The sequence below is a fragment of the Crocodylus siamensis genome, chromosome 9 (genome assembly GCF_052110815.1).
Source record: "Crocodylus siamensis isolate JL-2025a chromosome 9, ASM5211081v1, whole genome shotgun sequence".
In the NCBI taxonomy this organism is placed as follows: domain Eukaryota; kingdom Metazoa; phylum Chordata; order Crocodylia; family Crocodylidae; genus Crocodylus; species Crocodylus siamensis.
The window spans coordinates 71,689,744-71,712,832 of record NC_143403.1 but is presented as its reverse complement, the minus strand read 5'-3'; the positions used below and the strand labels follow the sequence as shown (position 1 = coordinate 71,712,832).

General features: G+C 43.4%; 1 protein-coding gene across 3 annotated transcripts in view; it reads left to right on the top strand.

The window, feature by feature from the left end:
- Nucleotides 1-23,089, top strand: part of MLXIP (MLX interacting protein) — a 75,410-nt gene that overhangs the window by 15,555 nt on the left and 36,766 nt on the right. For all 3 annotated transcript variants that reach the window (XR_016444123.1, XR_016444122.1, XM_090062436.1), the window contains exons 2-7: nucleotides 17,434-17,540; nucleotides 17,850-17,935; nucleotides 19,330-19,419; nucleotides 19,691-19,732; nucleotides 20,831-21,002; nucleotides 22,071-22,160. Coding sequence is in view for 1 of the 3 variants with exons in the window: in XM_090062436.1 (XP_089918562.1) it covers nucleotides 17,434-17,540; nucleotides 17,850-17,935; nucleotides 19,330-19,419; nucleotides 19,691-19,732; nucleotides 20,831-21,002; nucleotides 22,071-22,160 (587 nt within the window). In the remaining 2 variants the exon portion in view is untranslated. The remainder of the gene's footprint in view (nucleotides 1-17,433; nucleotides 17,541-17,849; nucleotides 17,936-19,329; nucleotides 19,420-19,690; nucleotides 19,733-20,830; nucleotides 21,003-22,070; nucleotides 22,161-23,089) is intronic.

Below are 23,089 nucleotides of genomic sequence, written 5' to 3'. Positions count from 1 at the left end.
CAAATAGTATTTTCATGTGATGTGCAAGGAGAGCCCTCACCCTCTGTACAGCTAGACTCAGTCACGCTGTATCTTACATTTAGAGTTTAGTCTGTCGCTGACTTTTTTATTAGTTTGCAGTCGGTGCCATTTCCAAAAGAGCTTAAAAAGCCAAAGGGGAAGTTGGGCAGAATGTTTCAGTCCAATTTTCTCTCCCTTTTTGAGGCCCTCTGCTGCTCTGTTTTGCATGTTCCTTACAGAGAGACCTTTATTTTCAGTGCGAGGGTCATTTGAAGTGGCCTGAATTACTGACAAGAAAATAGATTGCTTTGTCCGAGTGCAAATAGCCTTGAGTTGGTGAGAGGGGTGAGAAGTCAGCCAAATGGAAAGGAAGTATCAAGAGAAGAAATATGTAGGAACTGCCAAACAGGAACAGGCCAGTAGAAGGGCCTTTTGCCATTTCTAGCATGTCCATCACCGAATGCAGATAAAATCAAGGCTTCTCTTCTCTCCTCCCAGTCCAAAGGAGTTCTCTTGAACTGATCATCTTCCAGGACAGTTTAGAGATCTATAATAGGAGATATACAATCTAAATTAGCAGTGATTCTCAGGCCTAATGGCTGGAGTGCTGTCTGCATATATGGGATGACATACATATTCTGGGCGACCACAATGCACACTCCATAGAGTCCCTGAAATATGTGTTAGGCCTATGTGGAGGACTTATCATTAGCATTGAGTCGCCGTGGTTTAGTCAGCCTGGCCTCTCCTGAATTGCCAACAAGAGGGCATGCTGCAGTGGTAAGCTTGTGATGCTGACACACCTGTCCTTTGGGGACTAGACTGAGGTCACAAGCTTACTTTGAGTCCACTGCCCTAGAACATCTCAGCGAGGATCCCTGAGCTTTACCCCAGGCCCATGTGGAAGAGTGCAGGTGCACCAAGGTTAAGAAAATGCAGGAAAAGCTTTGAAAAAAAACAGCTGCAAGTCCTGTGTCCTTACTCCTAGTCCAGTCTTGAGCCACCAGTTAACTCTCTCTGCCGTACCTAGAGATGAGCCTCCTGGCTGGGGAAAGTGCACCTTCAGAAGAGGAGACCTGACAAGAAAATGCCTGTTGGACACTCGTTCTCTTCTGTGTTAGATGTGACTTCGGAGTTTTAGAGGCCTGCACATAAGCTGTTTGCTGTCTAGTTGACATCTGATGTCCATATATCCTCTGTAGCTGTCTGAAGGTGCAGGCAAAGAACAATCTGAGCTGTAGAGTTTTACCTTCATTTTTTGGTGGGGCAAGAAGCTGAGGTCCAAGAGGAGTAAGTGGCCTTGCCTGTTCTGCCCTAGGATTTGCAGATGAGTGAATGACTTCATTAAATTTCTGAAGCTGTCACATCACCAGATATTTTCATTATGTCTTTACTAATCCGCTGGCTGTCTGGGAGTGAATTGCTGGCTTTGTCAATTGGTACTACAATAGGACCAAATGTCTCACTGACACTCGTCACATTATAGCATGATTAAGTACTACTTGATAAAGTTAATTGCTGTGAAGTGTTCCTGAGAGCCCGGGGCTGCTGTTGATGCTGAGCAATCCTACTTCAGTTCTTTGGTTGCCCTAGCCATTCAGTTAGGACAAAAACAACCGTAAACTTCTGAGAACTTCACAACTTTAGCTCACTTTCGTATGTAGCTACATCCTAACCAGGATATTTAGGTCCCTAGATATTGTAGTAGTGGAGTAATTAGAAATGTAGATGGCTGTTGTTTGAGAGCGCAGGGCACCCATACATGTGCCGGATGCTTGCTCTGATTGCATGCTGATTAGCACGTGTTGGAGTCTGCTGGAGCATTCTGATTAGTACACTCCAGCAACCTCCGCATCATGTGTATTCAGGGGCACTTTAAGTAAAGCTCGTCAAACAAGTTTTAGTTAAAGTGCCTCTGTCCCCATTTTGAAGTGCAGGGACACTGAATACATGTGACACGGGGGCATTTTAATTAGAGCAGCTCTCAGAGTCATTCTAATTGAAGCATGCCCCTCCCCCCATCCCAGAGCATGTGTAAAGATGCCCATAGGCACTAAAGGTGTGGCAAGATGTTATGGTTGCTCATTTGCCTCATTTTTACACCTGATTATTCCAATCACATGCAGCTGACATGAAAAACAGTCCAAGCACAGATCTCATGATGATGCAAAATGATTAGTCGAGTGCCCTTAACTCCCATGTTAAATCAAATCAATACCAGTCAGGACTCTGCATGGTACATCCTTTAAAGGCAATATCTAAGGTTATTGGAGCGGTCACGAGAGAAGAGAAATGCATCAATCTCATGCTGTGTGTTGCTCCCTTAAGGCTCTGACTCCTGAAGCCAGTTGGACTGTGTGGTGTTCTTGAATGTTTTTTAACCCATGTATATGAAAACAGTGGAAGCAAGACACCATTTATATATGGCCTTTCATTCTGAGAACCCCAAAGGACCCACAATTTTATATTCAAGATTTGCACAGACCTGCCTGGGTTGAGGTGACAGGAAGGTGTGGCCATCATATTGCAGTAGTGGAAGAAGTGCAGTATCTGGAACAAGCCACAAGGATCAGAACTCGTGGTAGAGGTGATATCTTTTATTAGACCAACTAGACACAGCACACACAGCAACAGTTCCAAATTCAACAGCTCATCGCAAGCGTGATCACCATTTTTTCACAAGGTGAAAGTGAGGCAAGGAAGGAAAATTTTTTTGCCCAAAGTCATGGACAAAGTCTATCAAATGAGATTAGAATTGGGACACAACCCTTTACTACCTGCTTTTTATCTTCAGGATAGTCTCTTTACTTCCCGAAGCATTAAGGAAAGACTTGTCATCTCAGGGAAGGTTTTCTCTCTCGGTTGCGAAAGTAGAAAGCATATTAACTATAACATAACCCACCTGACCAGTGTGTTTCTTAACATATAAATGTTTCGTTATCTCCTGGCACCAGTCCCCAGAAGGTGTGAGAATACGCAGGTTAGATGCTTTTGACCTTGGTTTTAAGCATCTGTTGGAAACAGGTTTTTTTGTTTTAACCCTTTGGAAACATGGCACTAACCTTTGTGTTTCTCTCAGTGGGGAGCTGGGCAGTATCAGAAGTACGAGCACTTCTCAGTAGTGAGGGTGAAATTCCCGTGGGGGATTCAGCACTGGGCATTCACCAAGGAAACACCTCCTGCATCTCATCCTCGCAGAAGGGGTAATTCAGCCAAAATGGCAGAGTGGTGTTCAGGGAGGCCCCTCAGTCTGTGTAGTTGTGCTTCTGACTGCTGCCTAGCACTTTCGTCGTTCCCCTTGCCATACACAGATTGCTCATGTTCCTGGCATGGCTAATCAGCACACGGATGGGAAAGTGTTAGGTGGGATTGTAGCCCTCGAAAATGAATCATACGGTACCAGTATTTTGTAGTATATGTGCATAGCAGTCAAGGAAGCTATGACATCTAATTCAGACCTTTCCCAGTGACTCCTTGTAGAGCCTAGGCCAAGTGGCACAACATCTGGGAAATGGGGTATTTTTGTGCCTGCCCAGGGTGTTGGGAGGAGTGACTAGTGCTCATGAAGTATTTTGAGCTCCCTTTGTATGAACTGTAGAGTGCACCACTAACACTGTTCCTTGCTTCTGTGGATGGATTATACCCGAGTGTTTTTTCCTTTTACACTATTTTCTATAAAATGCATTATATCCTTTACGATTAAGGGCATTTTTACACTTGCTTGGGAGGGACATTTTATTTAGAACAGCAATGAGAGCCACTCTAATTAAAGCACCCACAGTGTCTCATGTATTCCGCATCCTGCACTTCAAAATGGTAACGGGGCTGCTTAAATTAAAGCTCATTTGACAAACTAATTAGCATGCTCCACGACGCACTGTAATTGCAGTATGTTGGAGCAGCTACCTGCACATCTACAGGGACCTTAAGTTTTGAGTTGAAAGATTCTTCTAAAATAATTCACTATTTTTAAACCTAGTTATAAATAGCAAAACCACTTCTGCCCATTAAAAAGGGCCACTATCAGTGGCCACAGCGCAAGCTGTCTGCACCCACTAATCCCCACCCTCTGCCAGTGTCCTGAAATTGGGAATTCCCACGGCCTGTCCCTTGGCTGACAGCACAAGAGACATGGGGCAAATGTTGTGGTGAGTTCTGTGTCTCTGGCATGTGTAGGCTAAAAGTTAGTTGGATGCATTTCCCCCATAGTAAATTTTATACAGATGTAACTAAACAGCCTTCAGATAATGGCTTTCAGCAGCTGTTATGCTGAGTTTTTTAACCTGAAATTTAGAGGTGAAAGTTTTTTCATTACCCATCTTCTAAGCCAGGGGTTTTCCACCTGTGGTCTGCAGAGCCTGGGGGCTGCAGACTATGTCTGAAGAGTTGGTAAAAGAAAACTATGATCAATCAAAAGTATGTGAATACCCACACTTACAATTCAAAGGAGTCTGCACCTTCATCTGACATTTCCAAAAGCGTCCACAACTCCATTTGAATTTTTGGTGGGGTTTGCAAATGAAAAAAAAAGCTGAAAACCACTGCTCTAAGCTTTATAGCCCTCTTGTAAGGCAGTGCTAAAGGAAAACCTAAGTTCTATCTAAGGCATCATGGAATCCATTTCCTAACACATTTCCTTTTAGTGTGTTGGGTAGCTGGATGGATCCTGTCTCAGGAATACACGGAGGCATCAACATTTTTTTTGTTACTAAATGTAGTGTTGACCTCATTGCACTCCTGGCTGCAGTCACCTTATTTCTTGTTTCTGTTGTGTTTTAGTTGGTATGAAATTATTGCAAAGTGACATGTTCTGTTCAAGCCTTGAGCCTTCACATCCTACACTGGCAGTCAAAAGTCTGGAGTTTTCCAGTGGGGGGAACTGGGATGCAGGCAGATGCTGTGAGCCCTTGTTCAGCCCAGGAAAGCCGCACAGTCTCCCATGCATTCTTTTTAGAAGCCTGAAGTCATTTTTAGAACAAGATCCTGGTGGATATTTATAGGCCTGCCACGTTGTGCAGAGTATGGTATGTTATCCTCAGCGAGAGAAGAGCCGGTTTCCAGTTTCTCTGCCTGTTACACATGGTAAACAGTTCTCCAGCCTCCAGACAAGTACATTTTCCTGAGCAGCGTCTGTCCAGAGCAAGAGAGATGTGCAGTGCTCAGTGTAATTTGGTTTACTCTGGGTTCTGCGAGACTGAATAGGAACATTTTTTCATCATAACTCAGCACAACCAAATAACCTGTGGCCTTAGCTCAGGTCGGCCTACTTATTAGTCTAGGTCAATGCTGACCATACCACAGGATCTTTTAGTGTTCTCATTTTTCCTACAGTTGCCTGATTGCCAGTAGCCACCATCTGCCAAGAATTGGAGTGATGTCTTCCAATTCAGTAGTGTCACTATTTAAAAACAACCCTGTGATGCAAGCACGGTGAAGCTAAGAATCGGAGCAAAAGCCAAATGCAGAAATTTACCTGGGAGGGAGTGGAACGGTGGAAAATACAAAAGGACAATAGGGTCGCATCATTTTGCTGATATTGTTGACAGTTATTCGCATTGGCGAGTTTTCTAGAGACTTGAGGCATTTACATTTTTTCAGATATATGAGAGTTCGAGAAAAAACACCCAAGCCAAGTGAAGCCATAATCAAACATGAATCACAGAGTTGGTATGTCTGTAAATACTCATCAAAACACTTGATACAACAACAGCAAAGTTGCTGCTGTTGCCAGCGCGGCTTATCTGCAAAGCTGTTTGACATCACTGCTCCAAGTGTCCTCTGCGAGCCAACCCCGGCTTCATTGGCTGTATAGAATTGTCTTTTGCATCTCAGAAATCTCTCTAATCTTGCTTGAGCTGCAGATGAGGAGAAGGAAAAATACAGAGGGAGAATGGAGGGTGCTGGGATTATGGTGGCTGTTTTTAAAGGTGGAGGCGTGGCAGGAAGGAAGCTGAAAATAAAGCTTGTGCCTGGTAGTGATGCAGCAGGGAAAATCCAGTGCGTGTCCTCTCCCTCCCTGCGCCTGCCTTGGCCGAGCTCCGAGGTGAAGTGGTTGTTGTGACCCAGTGAAGGATCAGGGCAGCGTGATTGGGGCTAGGATCATGATTGAGTCCTATTTGTCACTTTAAGCAGGAATTTACCTTGGTTTTGATGAAAGAAAGTATATCCTCCTCCAGGTTGAAAATTCCCAGGGCTAAATATGTTCTGGTAGTTACAGTGAGAGTTTATACTGATACTTGAGAGAGCTGAGGGCATACCATACACACAACCAGACTGTTGTAACAATCCCAAAATCAGGCATATCACATTTATAAATGTAAGAAATTCAGAATTAGGGTTTCAATTAAAAGAAATCAAATGTATTAAAGTAAGAAATGTTTGGAGGAGGCACCTAAATAACTACAGAACGGAGAGAAGATAATGTCACGAGGAGAAAGCCCATCTTTTAAAAATCAGGTGCACATAAAAGTGCTGATCACAAATACTAAAGTACAGTAATCACGTGGTGATTAGGTTGTCTAATAACAGGACCGATGTAAGGCTTTTTGTGGTATCTGAACTGTGCTTAAAATTAAATTTCTTTTAAGTATAACACTAACTCTGACTTATCTAAATTTATAAGTTTTTATTTTTTGGGGGGGTTATTATAACATCCCAATTTGGCTTATTGATATTCTCATTCTTAATTCTTCCTTAATGTAACTTTTTATTTAGGATTTTTTTTTATATCATGAACGGTTTACCTAAAGGAGGACTGATGACTGGTGAACCAAAGGCAGATTAGTCAGGAAATTAAATATGGAATTGTTGTTTCTGATTGGTTTGTACTAGAACTGAAAGGTTATGCATCGCTCAGTTTGTTCTTTTGTATGCTTAAGGGATGTACCTCTGTCCCCATCTCCTTTCCAAAGTGCATTGTGGATTAGTTCAAAACCGTGCTGGGATCCCATTACCCAACTCTGATCTGCAGCCCCTTAGTGTGTCATATGGCTGATGCCTATTAGCAACATTATGGAATAATATGGGACAAAAGTTAAGGGACTGAGACCATGGGCAGTTGGAATGCAGGTGTAATTCAGGTAAAAAGAATGTGGCATTTCTTGCTCCCAGGAGAGGAACTGCTTCTGGCTTTACCAGTTCATCGTGTCAGGAACAAGTCAAATAGGAGACTTTTAAAAGACCCAGGGTGTTCATCAGTATGGGACAGACACTGCATTCTCATTAATCTGTCATTCTGGTGCCAGGTTCAGTGGCTTGCTGGAGAGAAGGGGATGGATTTGAAGTTTCACATCTCTAAGAGATTATCTTCCAGTTACATGGCCTCGAGCCTGCATTCTTTTGCAATGCTGAGGACAGCTGTCTGGCACTCTGTTAGGCAGTCTCCTACTGACCTACTGCTTCATAGGCAGAGAGAGCATGCCCATTTTGTTGCAAGAGTCAGTCATTTAAATAGATGTGAGGCTATGCTGCAGGTTAAAAACCATTAAAAAAACCCTGATTTCTACCCTGTTACACAATATTATAAGCAGTACTAGCAGTGGCACCTACTCATTCTTCAAAGCTGGACTTGTGTATAGTACGCATCCTGAATTATGCCTTTTCTTAACTTTGGGGGCTTAATTTGGACAACTTGGCATTCTTTTAATGAAGGTGTTGGTGTGTAGTTCAACATTTACTTTGCAGCAGTACATGGAGAACCCAATATCGGATACAAGCCCCAGTATGTTAAGGAAAATTTACAAAGGTGCAATTGCCGTCCTGAATTAATATGTCGGATCATTCAGAGTCAGCATTAGAAAAAATCTCATTTACTTTTCACCGTTTACGCATCTTATTTACATCTCACCTCAGATCACAAAAATAAATTGGTTAGTTCACTTCATATTCTCATTAGTTTTTCAGCTCATTTCATTTTCTTGTTCTTGTGTCCCAGAACAAAGGTACAATTTTGCATCACAAACACAGCAGGACAGTGTATGCTTAAAAACAATTGCAGTTTTATTTTCAAACTAAATAGAAAGACTTGTCTTTCTGTGGGTTTTTATAAGTCTTATTTCTACAAACCTAAGTACAGTGGAATTTTTAATGTCTCTGTGATAATATCTACAGGGATGCCTTGTTTTCAAAATCTGATGCGTTTCCCATCACAGTATGTGGCTGGTAAGTATGTTCTCATTGTTCCCTGGAAACATTATACATTAGGTGTGGTACTGTTATAAGAAAAGGAAAAAAATAGCAACATGTATCTGGGTGCCAAATGGGTAGAAGTTGATTCTATTTTGGATAGCTTTGTAGCCAACTTGGAAAGAGGTTAAAACATGTCTCTCAGTGTGTGATTACAATCTACACTTTTCCCAAAGCCTGATGAAGGGACTTGGATCCCAAAAGCTTGCAGAGAAGGACAGTTTTCTTGCCATTTCCGAGTTGGTCTAATAGAAGGTGTCATTTTGGAACTAAGAGTTCTAGTTTTTTGTATGTCTTCTTGTCTCAGACCAACACGGCTACCAAGTACACCCCTGATTAGTCAAATAAAAGTGCAAAGATGTGCATGCTGGGAAAATGATTGTACAGGTAGAAGTCAGCTTGGGTTTAACATGTGAACCTTTCTCTAGTGCAGTCAGCCTGAAGATATTAAAGCATTTCACAGGCGTTCAGTTTCCTGGTACCCCTTCCCACATGGCAAGAAAGCTTGTAAAGAACTAAAGAATATGTAGTCTTCAAAAAGCTTTTGCAAAAGTAACCATGCCCCCCCACACACATGCACCAAGACCGTAATAGATCACCTTTAACATTTGATTACAAGCATGAATAATGATCTTGTTGAAAGGAACCATACTTTGTAGAGGGTGCGGTTCTGTCCAGCAGGTAATAAATAGGACTGGAATTTGTAGGCCTAGTTTCGCATCCATGCTGCTGCTTCAGTGTCTGTGAAATAAACGTGTAGGTACCTAGTCCCATATGATAAATACTCTAAGATTTAAGAGACCAAGATAGCATCCTGTAGCTCATATGAGCATTTACCAGTCTTTTATAAATATTAAGTCTTAAGATGTTCCCATAGAGCAGGCAAACATTATCCGCATTTTACAAATAAGTGCATTAAGGTACAGAGGAGGCAGGGGGAGGTTTGCCCAAGTCATGTGCTGAGTTGATGGCCATGAGAGGTGCCCAGAAGTCGTGACTGCTACCCTCCTCAGCCACTCATTAGGTAACACTGGCTTCAGAGCCTTAGGAAGCCATTCCAGTTTTCTGGCCGTCTTAGGTAAACCAAGCTCATAGTGAATATATGACTGGTGGGAGTGTTGGCCAAAACCCATTCTTTGGTCACACTCATTAAACAGTTCCCTGCAGCAGGCTGAACGTTTTGTGTATTCCCTTTGCTGGGGGACTTCATCAGAGGTGTGTCCTAAGTGTCTGCTTGGTGAAGAGTGCTACAGGCTTCAGCTTCTTTAACAGTTGCACTGCCTTTTACGGAGCCCCTGGTCAAGGAATGGCCTCCTGTTTCAAGGCACTCTTGTTCTCTGTTGTGTCTCTTCACAGAACCCATTTCTTCCCAGGCTTTTTTCCTCTGCTGTTCCCCAAGCTGTCTCCAAACGGCCAGTTCAGATTATCTTATTTGGCCAGCTGTGCACCACAAACTTTTGACAGCATAGTTATCTTGCTTGGTCAAGGGTGTTATGAGGTGTGGTTGCTGGTGTAGCTATGCTAGCAAAAGGCCGTAGTGTAGACACAGGTATGTTGGCCAAGCTGAAAGGAGAGGTGGGGATGGTATCGGCTTTGCTGGTGAAGGAGGTGTTTAACAGCGTGCTGGGCTTAGCATCAGCATTGAGATCCAGGCTGTAGTTTGTGAAGTAGCATCTTTTGTGCCCTGGATCTGCTCTCGCAGAGGGTTGACAGCTTGGGGAACACCGAGACAAGGAGCTGCCCCGGTGCTTTCCTTTAAAATGAGCTCTGGCTGCATTCAGCTTTCTGGTTCGTGTGGATGGACAGTAATGCGAGTCAGCATGAGAGTGTGGCTTTTACACAGTCCTACGCATATTTGCTCGACAGAAGAATGTTTTTGTTCCACTCTCCTGCCTCTGCTCCAACACACAAAGTGTATAATCTGATCTACTGAATGAATCTTTGTTTGGGGAAATATTGTTAGTTTTGGCTCTTAGACAGCTGATGTGACAGGCCTAGCCCCTCAACAAAACTGAAAACTTCTCCTGTGCAGTTGTTCTGGGCAGAAGCCAAGCAAACCTTTTCCTTTTGTCACAGCAAAAACTAATCCATTTAACTGCTTATTTCATATTGGACAGTGCATTACAAACACCTGAAAAGAAAATAGCCTTCTCTCGGGGTCTGTACAGATTACTCCTGACAACGCAAAATGAACCAGCACTGAAGGGATCATTTTACTTTGAAGAAAATAGATTTTGAGGAAGCATTTGGTGGAGAAAGGGCTTTTAGCATGAGAAAGCAGGAGACTGTGATATAAACAGACAAATAAAATCTAGTCCTACATTTTGCTCCTATAACCTGAATGTGACTTTGTTTTCAAAACTGAAACGTGCTCTATAGGTGGTCTCTAATCTCACTTCCTTTTGTTTACAGCTATAATAGGCAAGATATTTGTGGTTTGAAAAGCGGCGCTTACAAGTATGTAAGAGCTACTTTTCAAGGCATCTTTGCTATGTATACTGAGAATGGTTTTGTGGGCAGCTGGGTCTGAACTGTGGAGTCTGAACTTCGGGGCCGGGAGATTTATGTTGAAATTCCACCCACAGCAGATGAAGACCAGGTGCAGCGTGAGTCCGACTGGAGAAAATAACTGACCTGGAGCACCACGTCCAACAAGCTTTGCTTTTTGCATTCTGGTTAGTTGTGAATGCTTTCCCTTAGGAAAAGGAGTGAGATCTTCCAGTGTAAAGCACAGACCTGCAGGTCAAGAGAGCTGTGGATTCTGTTCCCTGATATGCGGTGTGACCTTGGGCTTGTAATTTAAACTCACTCCTTCAGCTTTCTCATCTGTGCATAGGGGTTGACCCTAATGCCTTGCCTTACAGCAAAGGAGTGTGCTTGATTGAGACTGTTTGCAAAACACTGTCCACTGTATCCATCATTTATACAGGCTGCCTCTTCACTTAGAAATATTACTGGCCTGCCTGATTTGTCCTGCACCAAGTGCTCCAGTTTTATTTGAGGGTTTCTTCCCACTCATCCATATGCTTTTCTTCTAGCCATGCTTAATTATTTTAATTTATGGTACACGTCAGTGCAGAGGCAGAAAAGGATCACTGATGCCAAGATGAACATGGGCCAGCAGTGTGGGGACGCGGTCAGGAAGGCCAGCCGCACCTTGTTGTGCATCCACAGATGCATCTCGAGCAGGTCCAGGGAGGTGATCCTCCCCCTCTATGCGGCACTGGTCAGGCCGCAGCTGGAGTACTGCGTCCAGTTCTGGGCGCCGCACTTCAGGAGGGATGTGGACAGCAGGGAGAGGGTCCAGAGGAGGGCCACTCGCGTGGTCAGGGAGCAGCAGGGCAGGCCCTACGAGGAAAGGCGACGAGACCTGAACCTGTTCAGCCTCCACAGGAGAAGGCTGAAGGGGGATCTTGTGGCCTGTTACAAACTAGTCGGTGGTACCAGCAGGCACTGGGGGAGTCCCTGTTCCCCCGAGCACTGCCAGGAGTGACCAGGAATAACGGTCGCAAGCTGGCAGAGGGGAGATTCAGACTAGACATCAGGAGGCGCGACTTCACAGGGCAGCTAGGATCTGGAACCAACTTCCAAGACAAGTGGTGCTGGCTTCTACCCTGGGGGTCTTTAAGAGGAGGCTGGACAAACACCTTGCTGGGGTCGTATGACCCCAGTACCCTTTCTTGCCATGGCAGGGGGTCGGACTTGATCTGCTCTGGTCCCTTCCAACCCTACTAACTATGAAACTGTGAAACGTCTACCACAGGCTTCTCCAGACCCCTGCACGGTATAGAAACCAATCTTGAATTTGGAAGCTGATCAATATAACCTGCCTTTTCCCGTCCACCCACCCACCCACGTCCCTTGTTCCCTTTGTAGCCCAGCGAAGGTACATTAAACCTCCCAGGAAAAAATACTGGAATAGGATATCTGAGTGGGATTATCAGATGGACTTGAATGTTGCTAGACCAAAGCTTAGAACTGAAAGCAAAATGCTCCGTCCCCAGTCCCATTATGTTTAAGCTGTGGAGCTGAAGTGTCTTGGGGTACCAGTGCCACAATATTTCTTGGGACGAGGGATCCCTGGTGTCTTCACTACCGATGTCCCTTCAGTGAGAACAGTACGGCTGTTCTTCCATCCAGGAAGGGTTATTTTTTTGCTTGGTAACTAAATTTTTCATTTTGAAACCAAAATAACCATAGTGGTTTTCTTGCTGACTTCTTTGTTCAACAGCAGCTGCAGTCGGGAGGTGGGGGATACGTTAGCCTCTAGCAGATGAGGGGAAAGCTCTTCAGGTTGATTTTTAAGGCAAACAGCATAATATAGGTTCCTTCTAGTATATTAGGTTAGAGGGGACTCTGAATGAGAGCTAATTAACAAATGGCAAGAGCTATATTGGCAGCTTTCTGAGGCAGATTAGACTGAGAAACTAGGTTAGAAATGTCTTGCAGTGTCAAATGTGTGCGTACAGTAAAATTTATTTGGTTTATATTATTTTAACAGATTACCATTTCTTGAATGGAGCCTCCCCTGTCTCTGTCCTAATCTGTTTTATTAGTCAAGCATGTGCTGGGAAGTCCATTTATGTGCACAGTTAAGAATCACAAGCATGTCTCAACTGAAGACCGGAGCCCTGCTCACTGCATGGAGATAGTGCTCTAGGGACAGGTGTTGGGGGTGTGATGAGAATTCATTTCTCATAAACACTCTCTCTGGTCCAGTAAGAAATGAGTACACTTCCAGATCAAAATGGATGAGGATTGGAGTAACACAAGGACTCGTACACTTGTTATCCAGCTGAAGCACTGTTGTCCAAGGGAGAGACCTTTTACTGCATGTAATGGCTTAATCCAAGTTTCAGTGATGTTGGCATGAGTGGTTCCACTGCCTCCAGCAGAAGTTGGCTTGAACTTCTAATGAGTTTTTTAAATTTCTGATGGCCTCTAGCTTAAACAAGAAGTTGTTGAAACAGTCATTAGTTTTACATGTTCCTAACCTTATAGTGCAAGTCAAACTATTTGCCTACCTAGCATCTTCATGAGCCAGCAGTTTTCCCAAGTGTCTGAAAGAATTATGAGTAAATTTCAATATTGGGTGTGCTATCAGATTACCATGCATTTCAAATTATTGTTATAAGTAATTGTCAATGGAAAGCTCCTCAAACACATTTCAGAGAGTTTTCTGAGGGTTTGGTAAAGAATCGGGGGGAAAACTTCATGGCTATTTTTCATGTTAAAATGAGGTGTTAGACAATGCAATGCCATAGCCAGCAAAGCAAATCAAACTCTGGCATGCATCCACCAGTGCATCTCAAGCAAAACCAGAAGTGTCATTCTCCCGCTCTACTCAGCCTTGATGAGGCTGCAGCTGGAGTGGTGTGCCCAGGTTTGGGCCCCCCACTTCAGGAGGGATGTGGATAGGCTTGAGAGAGTCCGAAGGAGAGCCACCCACATGATCAAAGGCCAAGAGAGCAAGCCTTATGCGGAAAGGCTGAGGATTCTTCAGCCTGGAGAAGAGAAGGCTCGGGGGGACTTGGTGGCTGCCCATAAGTATATAAGAAGGGTGCACCAGGATCTGGGAGAACAGTTGTTCACCAGGGCTCCCTAAGGGATAACTAGGTCTGATGGCCACAAACTCCTGGAAGGCCGATTTTAGACTGGACATAAGAAAAAACTTCTTTACAGTCCGAGTGTCCAGGGGCTAGAACAGTCTCCCCCCAGAGGTGGTGCAAGCACCTACTCTGGACTCATTCAAAAGGCGTTTGGATGCATAGCTTGCTGGGATAATTTAACCCCAGCAGACTTCCTGCCTGTGGCGGAGGGGCTGGACTCAGTGATCTTGTAAGGTCCCTTCCAGTCTATGAAATCTATGAAATCATAATTGATCATTGTATGGCCTAAAGTGAATTATATATATATTACTTGCCAAGTGGGCTGCCCATCAGGTTTTTTTGGCCAATCAGAAATCTTGATGCTGAACAGAATGATTAAATTGGTATCTGTATGTTGTTAGCACTTCAAGCCCTGGGAGTGGAGGCCACATATTCAAACCAATGCAAATACGTATTGTTTTAAAGACAGTTTATTCTGCATTTTCTAAATGCAAAGCAAAACTCTTTACCCAAGTGGTGAATACCTTCCAACAATGTTTATCTGTAACCTTAGATTATTAAATTCAAATATAAAGTTCTGACACATTTATTTGTATTGATTGATCTGTATTTGCATTGTGTGTTCAGGCTTGGGCCCAGAACATCTGTTTCAGCATGCAGCATCACAGTGGTTCAGTGTTTGGGGTATGGTTAAGCTTTGTTTGGGTTTTTTAGGATCTTTGTATTGGAATGGTAAAAAATTGGAGACCGTTTTGTTGGCCTTAGGAATTGAAAGTCAGTTTGCTGTTACACAGTCTAATCAGTGTTGCATATCTTCCTGAACTAGGCCTTGTGACAAGTGCCTGAAGCTCTTTTTAGGCTGGAGGGGCGAACGTTGTGTTAGACAAACTTTAGGGCAGGTTCCAGCCTTCTTTGGAAGCACTTGTATTTCATGTGACAAGTAATGACCCTAACCCATCAATAACTTTCCCTTACTTTTTTTGTTTGTGTAGGTGGATGGTGCTCAGTGCAGAGCACTACTGAAAGTGGCCACTAGTTCATCCTCAGAACAGATGTGCTTTGGGCTTCATAATCTGGTTTAGCAACATGATTCACCCTCAACATGTAGGGACCCCCTTTGTGGATCAGAGGGGAATTCTGTCCCTGTGGCCAGCGTCTTGGAGGTCTTTTGAATAAGACTGCCGGAAAGAGCAGTGCTGTCATGTTAATTTGTGATTTGACTACAGAAGTGTTGACGGTGAACAGAGACCTTGACATTTTGTACATCAGCTGCAAAACTATTTTCAATAACTCTTGGCCTGGGCTAGATTTGATAGAGTAAATTCATACTTACTGTTTTGTTGTCACCACGCTTCTGAGTGGTATGTGCTCTGTAGCGCAAGTTGCTCTGCTATATGTAAGAAATGTAAAACTATTAGAAGAGTATATGTGCATCATCCTTGAAAACTCTTTTTTTACTCTTTATCTCACTGTGTATCTGATCTCTCTCCCTCTAGTTTTACCAATCATAACATGTACAAGTGCCCTTTATACTCAGGCCCCCTTCAGACATGGCACATCTACTGCTTCCATTAGTGTTCTTTCAGTGCAGGGACTGTACGGGATCACACTGGACATGACCAAGCCTCTTAAATTTTGGGGAACTTTGCTCATTCCCTGTTTGGGAGCTGTTCTCCCAGGGAGTTATATCCAGGGCTGTCCCTGGGGGGAGCGAACTGGGGTGACTGTCCTAGGCCTCGCACTTTGGCAGGCCCTGCAGAGCAGTGGCTCTGCGTCCAGCTGCTCACTCCTCCTCCCTCCCCCCCGCCACTGATGCCACCGCTGCCAATGACGGCAGCAGCTTCGGGTTTGGGATCTGTAGGATCGGAGTGGGGGCAGGGCCCAGCTTGGGCTGATTTACCCCGGGCCTCGCACCCTGCTTTGGTCAGCTGTGGTTACGTCCATGACTGTGGAATGACTGAGGGTCATGAAAATGCTGGCATCCTGTGCCAAGATTAATAGTTTGACTGTGTAATTGGTAAGAGGAATCGATAGGCATTTGCTTGCTTGTGAGAGTAGTGCTGCTCTTGAAGGCCAGGAGCTGCACTTTCAGCCTCTGGAGTTGAAAGTGGGGAAGGGGGTCTGTATGCCTTTCCAGAACCCAGAAGTCATAGACTTGCAGGGCTGGAAGGGACCCTAGGGATCAGCTAGTCCAACCCCCTGCACAAAGGCAGGGAGCAAGTCTGTTTCAGTCAGGGAGCTGCCCTCAAGTACTGTACCCAGGAGACTGTTTTCTCTCTCTGGCTTCCAGAGCAGAGATGGATGTTAGGGTGACCAACTCCCTAGTCAGGGACACAATTGTATAGCATGTCTGACACCCACAAGGGGAATGTGTTCTCTTGTTAAGTAATACAGTTGTGCGGGGAGAGAGGAAGCTGAAGCATAGGAATTTATATTTGTGTTTTCTGCTATTTAAAAATACCCATCTCACCCCCAAGTCTCATAGTCTGCACCAGCTTTTGGGATTTTTTTAGGAAAACTATCGCAGATTTACACCTTTAGCTCAGAGTGCCACATGCAGGTCCCGTGGGAACCATGTTAAATGTAACAGCCGTGAAATTGTCACTGACCTATTCTCTGCCTGTTAAATCAGTCTGATCCTTTTGGCGCACCTGCTGTCTGGGCTCTGCACCTGGTTCACTGGTTATACAGTTTAAAAACAAAAACCCACCCTGGGCAGATCTTTGAAAAGGAAGCTACAGTGGAAAGGTTTCTCTCTGCATCCTAGGGCAGCACCTCATCTGTCTGATACGGATTACAGTAAGGTTACAGCTAGCATTGTAAAACAGAAGTTGGAATGAAGAGGAAACTAATTGGCTTGTCTTTCCCTGTGAGCTTAGCTGAGGCCTGGCAGCTGTTCATTGGCTGTTGTAGCGGTTGTGGATTACCTGGGTAGCAATGTCAGCTGCACTGCAAACAGGAGAAACAAAGGCAAGCTGAATAACCCAAGGCAGCAGTGATTTAAGAGTGTCTTGCTGTTGGCAAGCGTGGAGCTCTCTCCCAATACCCATTACTTTTGTATTAGTAATGGGTATTGGGAAATCTTTACTGTAAGTCCCGCTGAGTTGACTCATGTAATATTAATAGGCTTCTTTAAAGAGAACTTTGTACGTGCACATAGGTACATACACATGATGTTATATATAGACCGAGTAGACTGAGTACGGGGCTGGACTCCCTCAGGAGTCAGCTGATTCAAACTGCCTGTACTTCTGTCTGAAAATTACTTGTTGTCATTGAAAGTAACCAATAAGAAGATAAAATTCAAGGACATTAAAGAAAAATATCTAATCTTTTTGGTTTGTTCACATCCTGTGTTTCACATGTTCTGTATAGTTGGTTGTGGTGTTTCCCTTGGGTAACAGGTCAGTTGCACCTTCCTAATAATGGTTAGCAAAGCTGTGGAAGAAGCCTTGGAGCCTGGAGTTCCCTCCCAACCATCCCAGTTGGCTGGGCAGCAGCAGGTAGAATAGTGCTTTGTTGCAAACCAAGTTTCACTTGCTCTGTAGTTTCCAAGTTGGTCACTATGGTGTTTCTACTAGTTGTCTATTTGCCTTAAAAGTCTGAAAGTCAAAATGATTGTTTTTCTGTTTTATTTCAGTGGCAAATTGGTTTCACCAAAATGGAAGAATTTTAAAGGCTTAAAACTTCAGTGGAGAGATAAAATCCGTCTCAATAACGCTATCTGGAGGGCGTGGTATATGCAGTGTAAGTAACTTTCATAATGCATTTGGTTTTGTGTAACTATCTCACATTCAGTAGAGAATTGCTGAAATCACTCATTTTACAACGAATCCAAGAGATCTGCTGAGGTCCAGATTCTGTCAAGAGCAGTCCTGAACTCCGGTCTCCATGGAATTTAGTATTTTGGTTGGAGCCTGAGGTCCACCCCTGAGTACAATGCAGTCTGCAATAACCTCTACCCTACTGATGATCTGGAGGGGACTCCAGAAGGATGGATGGGGTTCCTACAAAGCATGAACACACCCAGCAAGCTTGGGCTTTTTTCTCTTTCAGATCTGGAGAAACGCAAGAACCCAGTGTGCCATTTTGTGACTCCACTGGATGGCTCTGTGGAGGTAGAGGAACATCGCAGGCCAGAAGTAAGTGAAGCTTGAGTTCCTGTTTAAAATGGGGCTTCAGCAGCATCACGTTTCTTGTACCTCCATCTTGATGCAAAAGCTCCTTAGCATTATGTTGCTGCGGTATCCTGTCTGTAGTGAAAAATATTAATGTGTGCTGTTGAGCCAGCTGTTATAAATCTACCACACCGGGCTGCTCAGTATGCGGCCCACGGTCCATTTATGTCTGTGGATAAATGGGCAGTCTAAGTCTGCCCTTCACTCTGGTGAATCGTATGTTGTAGAGGTGAAGTTCAGATAGACAGTGATTCTGACAGGCCAGACGTTGTCTTCCTTCCTAAGGACCCTTTTCTCGGTGTTCCTGAAGTCAGTGGAAGATGAGGGTGCAGAGGAGTGATTCTACTGGATCAAGCCCAAGTGGCCTAATGATAGATTTTTCAATATTATTTTTTATTTAATTTCTTTGAATTCAAACCAGCAAACGATTTCTGCTTCTCTGTCAAGGAAACAGTAAGCACGAGAGGGTGATTTAGGTCTGCTCAAGTTCATTCTGTTTAGTTACATGCAGACATACACGCAGCCCTCTGGCACCTGGCAGAAAGCTGGCAAGGCCCTTGATGGGGCAAAGTTTAATTTGTGCACCTAGTACCGTGAGACACTGCAAAAGCATAAACCCACCTGTTGAACCTGCAAAGCAGAAATGGGCCACAGGTGCACATGTGGAAGTGTCTTGATACTTTTTTGAAATATGATGTTTGAGGTGAGGCCTAAGCTGGGAAAAACAGGAATGTTGCATGAAAGCTCTCTCCAGTCTTGTGAACTCACCCTACTGTCCCAGCATGCTGCAGAACTTATGATGCCTTGAAAGCTGTGTGCTAAAGGCTTAATAGTCTTGGTATACGTGTGCGTGTTCATGCAGCCTTGTAAAACACCACCTCCTTCAGAAGAGGGAGTCGCTCTTGTTTGTTTGCTCTGGTAAGTTTTATTTCATAATTGTCCTGTCATGAAGGATGGATTGATAGACTTTGTACCTGGGCTAGTGAATTTCCATACCGTTTCTGTTTTCCCTTGTTAAAATCCACAATAATCCTTCCAAAATAATTTGCTGTAGTATAAAGCATTTTTTCATTTGTGCCATGTTGTTTTGAAATATTGGTTACCTGTAACCCATTGATGTCATGTGCTGTGGCACTTACTATTGAGTATTAGTGCTTGTTTGCTAGTTATGTGAAAGCTGACATGGTTCTTGTGTTTCATTTGCCCTGCGATACCTGGATTTGAACACAGCATCTCTGCTGGCTTATGAGCTCAAATAGAATTAGTGTGCCTACCTTGTATACTCAGTTTGTTTGAAAATTGGTTTTGGATACTTTTTAAACATCTCAATGTGACTTGTATGCCTTTGTTTTTTTCAGGCCATTGCGACAGAAGGGGAATACTGGAAACGAAGAATTGAGATAGTCATCAGGGAATATCACAAGTGGAGAACATACTTCAAGAAAAGGGTCTGTCTTTTTGCACCTGCAGAAGTACCTTGTGTAAAATAATTGCTTATTGTTTCATTAGCTGGATAGCTGATATTTTACTAGCATTAAAAGGTGGTGGAAATTCAAATATATTAGTGTATATATTTAGTCCACTAATGTCTCTAGAGTTATATGCATAGTCCAGGGATTAAAAATTGCTTGTCTGAAGAAATCTACTCTGTAAACAAGTTGCTGGACCAGGCCTTTTTTGAGTTTATTTTTAAAAATCTCCTTTGTTCTTCCTCTGCAGTTACAGAAACACAGAGATGAAGATCTGTCAAGCTTGGTCCGGGTAAGTACTGTTTGTGATGGAGGCGACAGCATTCCTGTTTTTGAAGCTGTGACAAGTAGTAAAGCTGTAGTAGCATGGCAGCTGGTGGTGTCTTAAACCTAAAGCCTAATGCTGATTAGGAAGAGGGCACATTTTTTGCTTAGAGTTCAGTTGTATAAAGGGGAACTGTTAACATTTTCTAGATTAAACTGGGGGAAGGGGGTTGCAAAGCTTTAGTCTAGAATCCTGTGGCAGGAGAAGAGAAACAATGAGTTCAAGCAGATACATCTCTTTGACCTACTATGGAAGCTTGCCACTGGCACCGTTATGCTCCCTGGGGAACTGGAAAGGAACACATTTTGGACAGCACAGCAGAACCCAATGAGTTTTTCTGTCATATGGTGGACAATTACATTTAAAAGGTAGGGAGATGCATAGAGGAATAGAAGCATGTACATTTTAAATTCTTAGGATTAAACCCAGAATTTCCTTCAAGTGTACTTCAGGTATAAAAGGGTCACAAGGAGGACTGTTTAGCTCTTTAGCTCTTTGTAGCTAAGCATAATTCCAGTCCAGATTTGATTCTTTGTTATATGTCCAGAACTGCCCAGCAGGTCAAAGAGCTTGCTAAGATTCTGATTACACCTAAGCTATTTCTCACAAGATTTCATTGTAATGTTAAGGGTCACTTAAACTCAAGAATCAGTGAAACTCTTGAGTTGCAAAACTCCACATATCCAGCGAGGGGGAAAAGCACTGGCAAAGCCACCATGGTTTTTTTCCACTTCTAATCGCCACCTGGAATATGGGGGAAATTTCCCCACAAGGTATATTGTCATCCAGCAGCAAGACATTTCACTGCAGGTGATTTGATGTAGTAGAAGGGGGAATGTCAAACCAGATGATTTTTGATGGGCTCCATGTCATAGGAAGCAGGATGCTAGAGCAGGCTAACAATTGGTCTAATCCATTATGGCTCCTCCAGAATGCTCTTGGCTATTAAAATGATGGGGTGCAGGGGAGGGAAGTAAATAAAAGATTTTCTGACTGCTGCTCACATAACTGCATGTACTAGTGGTGGCTGCTTAAAACTACGCTTGTTTTTCTTTCTTCTGGCAGGATGACGATGTGGTTCCCTGGCAAGAAAGAAACTATGACAGGGAAACCCCTGTCCCTATGGAGGAAGGCTCCCTGCTGGACGCGGATATGCTTATGTCAGAATTCACAGACACCCTCTTCTCCACGCTCTCTTCGCATCAGCCGGTTTCCTGGCCAAATCCCAGGGAGATAGGTATTGTGTTTGCTCTTACCTGGCAGGGAGAGCAACTGAGAGATTTTGTATTTGTTGTCTTACTTCTCTAGCCTCACTTATTTTTGGAGTGGAGCAAGTGACCTACTCTTTCTGCTGATCTAGTCCCCTGAGCTGTTTATACTTGCCATGGTTTAACAGTAGTACCCAGCATAAACATTTTAAAGGCATGAAAAAGGTTCATCAGGGTCAGGAATCCTTTGCTGATATTTCCCTTAAAACTTTCTTTTATGTCTCTATGGGCACTTTTACACGTGCTTTGGAGCTGAGGGGGCTGGCACTTTAATTAGAGTGGCTCTGAGAGTCACACTAATTAAAGTGCCACCGTGTCTTATCTAAAGACCCGATGAGTTTGGGATGAACTTTATTTCAAGCGTCTCCACCACCATTTTTAAGCATGGGGATGCTGATACACTAGATGCAGGAGGTTGCTGGAGCATACTAATTGCTGTTCTTGACTAATGGAGTCTGCTCCATTGCACTAAATTCCAGCCTGTCAGAGCAGCCTCCGTGCTCGTGTATAGGCACCCCATACACAAGTTAATTTCTAGTTGCTGGTGTACCATCCTGCATTACCTTACATAAATCTGTGTATAAGTTTTACAGAAGAACATTGATGCCTATGACAATGATTTTTTTTTAATCTCAGATCTTATTTCCTTTATGTTGAAAGGAATATTCTTTAATTTCTATATCTCCATAAACTTACAGAATAAATCCCTGTCCCTATAGACATCTATCCAAATATCTATTCAGTTCCATCAAGCTGTCACTTCGATTAAGGAGCTGGACCCTTCAGAAAATGACCATTGCTAGCCTCGGTCTGTTTTATTAGATGAAGTCTTCCATCCCCAGCAGGCTTCAGTTCACATTTTTGTAGCCAAAACTCAAGACTGCACTTAAAGGACCTGTTGCCTAAATTGCTTCAGCTGGATTTCTCTGCACGGAGTGCTTACAGAATCTGGGCCTGAGGCTTTGAGTGTTCCACGTATGCTTTGTAATTGGTCTGCGTGCTGCAAAGTTGATCTCTGTCTCTCTTGAACTTCATAGGACACTTAGGAAATGCTGACATGATTCAGCCAGGACTCTTTCCTCTCCAGCCAAATCTGGATTTCATGGATACTTTTGAACCTTTTCAGGGTAAGAATTAGGGAAAAGAAATGAGTTTACTGTATTTGTGAATATTATGGCAATTTATAATGTAGTCACTAATGGAAAAATAAATAATGCAAACTAATATTTACTATTTTGATTAAAGTATGACAATAAAGTCAGAACAGATGTGCATTTGAAATCTATTTTTAAGCACTTCAGTCTAATAAGCATGTAGAGAAAGACCCCCTTAAGGCTGCAGAATCAGTTCTTTGCTTCACTGGGTTTTGAACACATTTTGAGATTCTATGTTCCAAGACTTGGACATGGCAGAAAGCTGCATCTTCAAGAAAAAGTGGTATTTGGACCTTTCACCACTGAGTGGTAGGGCAGAACTATGAAACCTAATGCATCAGCAAAGAACCTTAAAGCAGAACCTTACTCATTTGTGACTTTTAATCCTCACGCCCTCTAGTGATACCATCATCCGGCTCTCCCCACTTAACACAAATGTAATAACGAAAAGGCCAAGACTCATCCTTCCAAAACCAGATTTTTTCTCTGATTGACTCTAGGACATTTACTGGTAACCAAAGGTTTATTCACTGACACCAAACTTTCCCTGTTAAATATATTGATGTAGTCTTTCACATAAAGCAAAATTCATGTCTGTAAGCCATCAAAAGAGAGATAAATTGGTGGGTAGGCACTGTGTTGCTCAAGTCCACAGAGGTGTATGTTGCTCAGTCCCCTGAATTTGTATGGCATCTCATAAGAATAGCTGAGAAATTACTTCTTCCCCCAAGAGTTTCTTATCTGAGTGAGAAAGAGACATCTCTTTGTATATATGAGTAAAGCACATTTTGTCGTACAGAAAGGAAGGGGTTTCAGTTGTTCATTTATTGTTGATTTGCAGCAATTTAATTTGTGCCACTTTAGTTATGTCCTGCCAAAATAGGGAGACCAAAAGATCTATT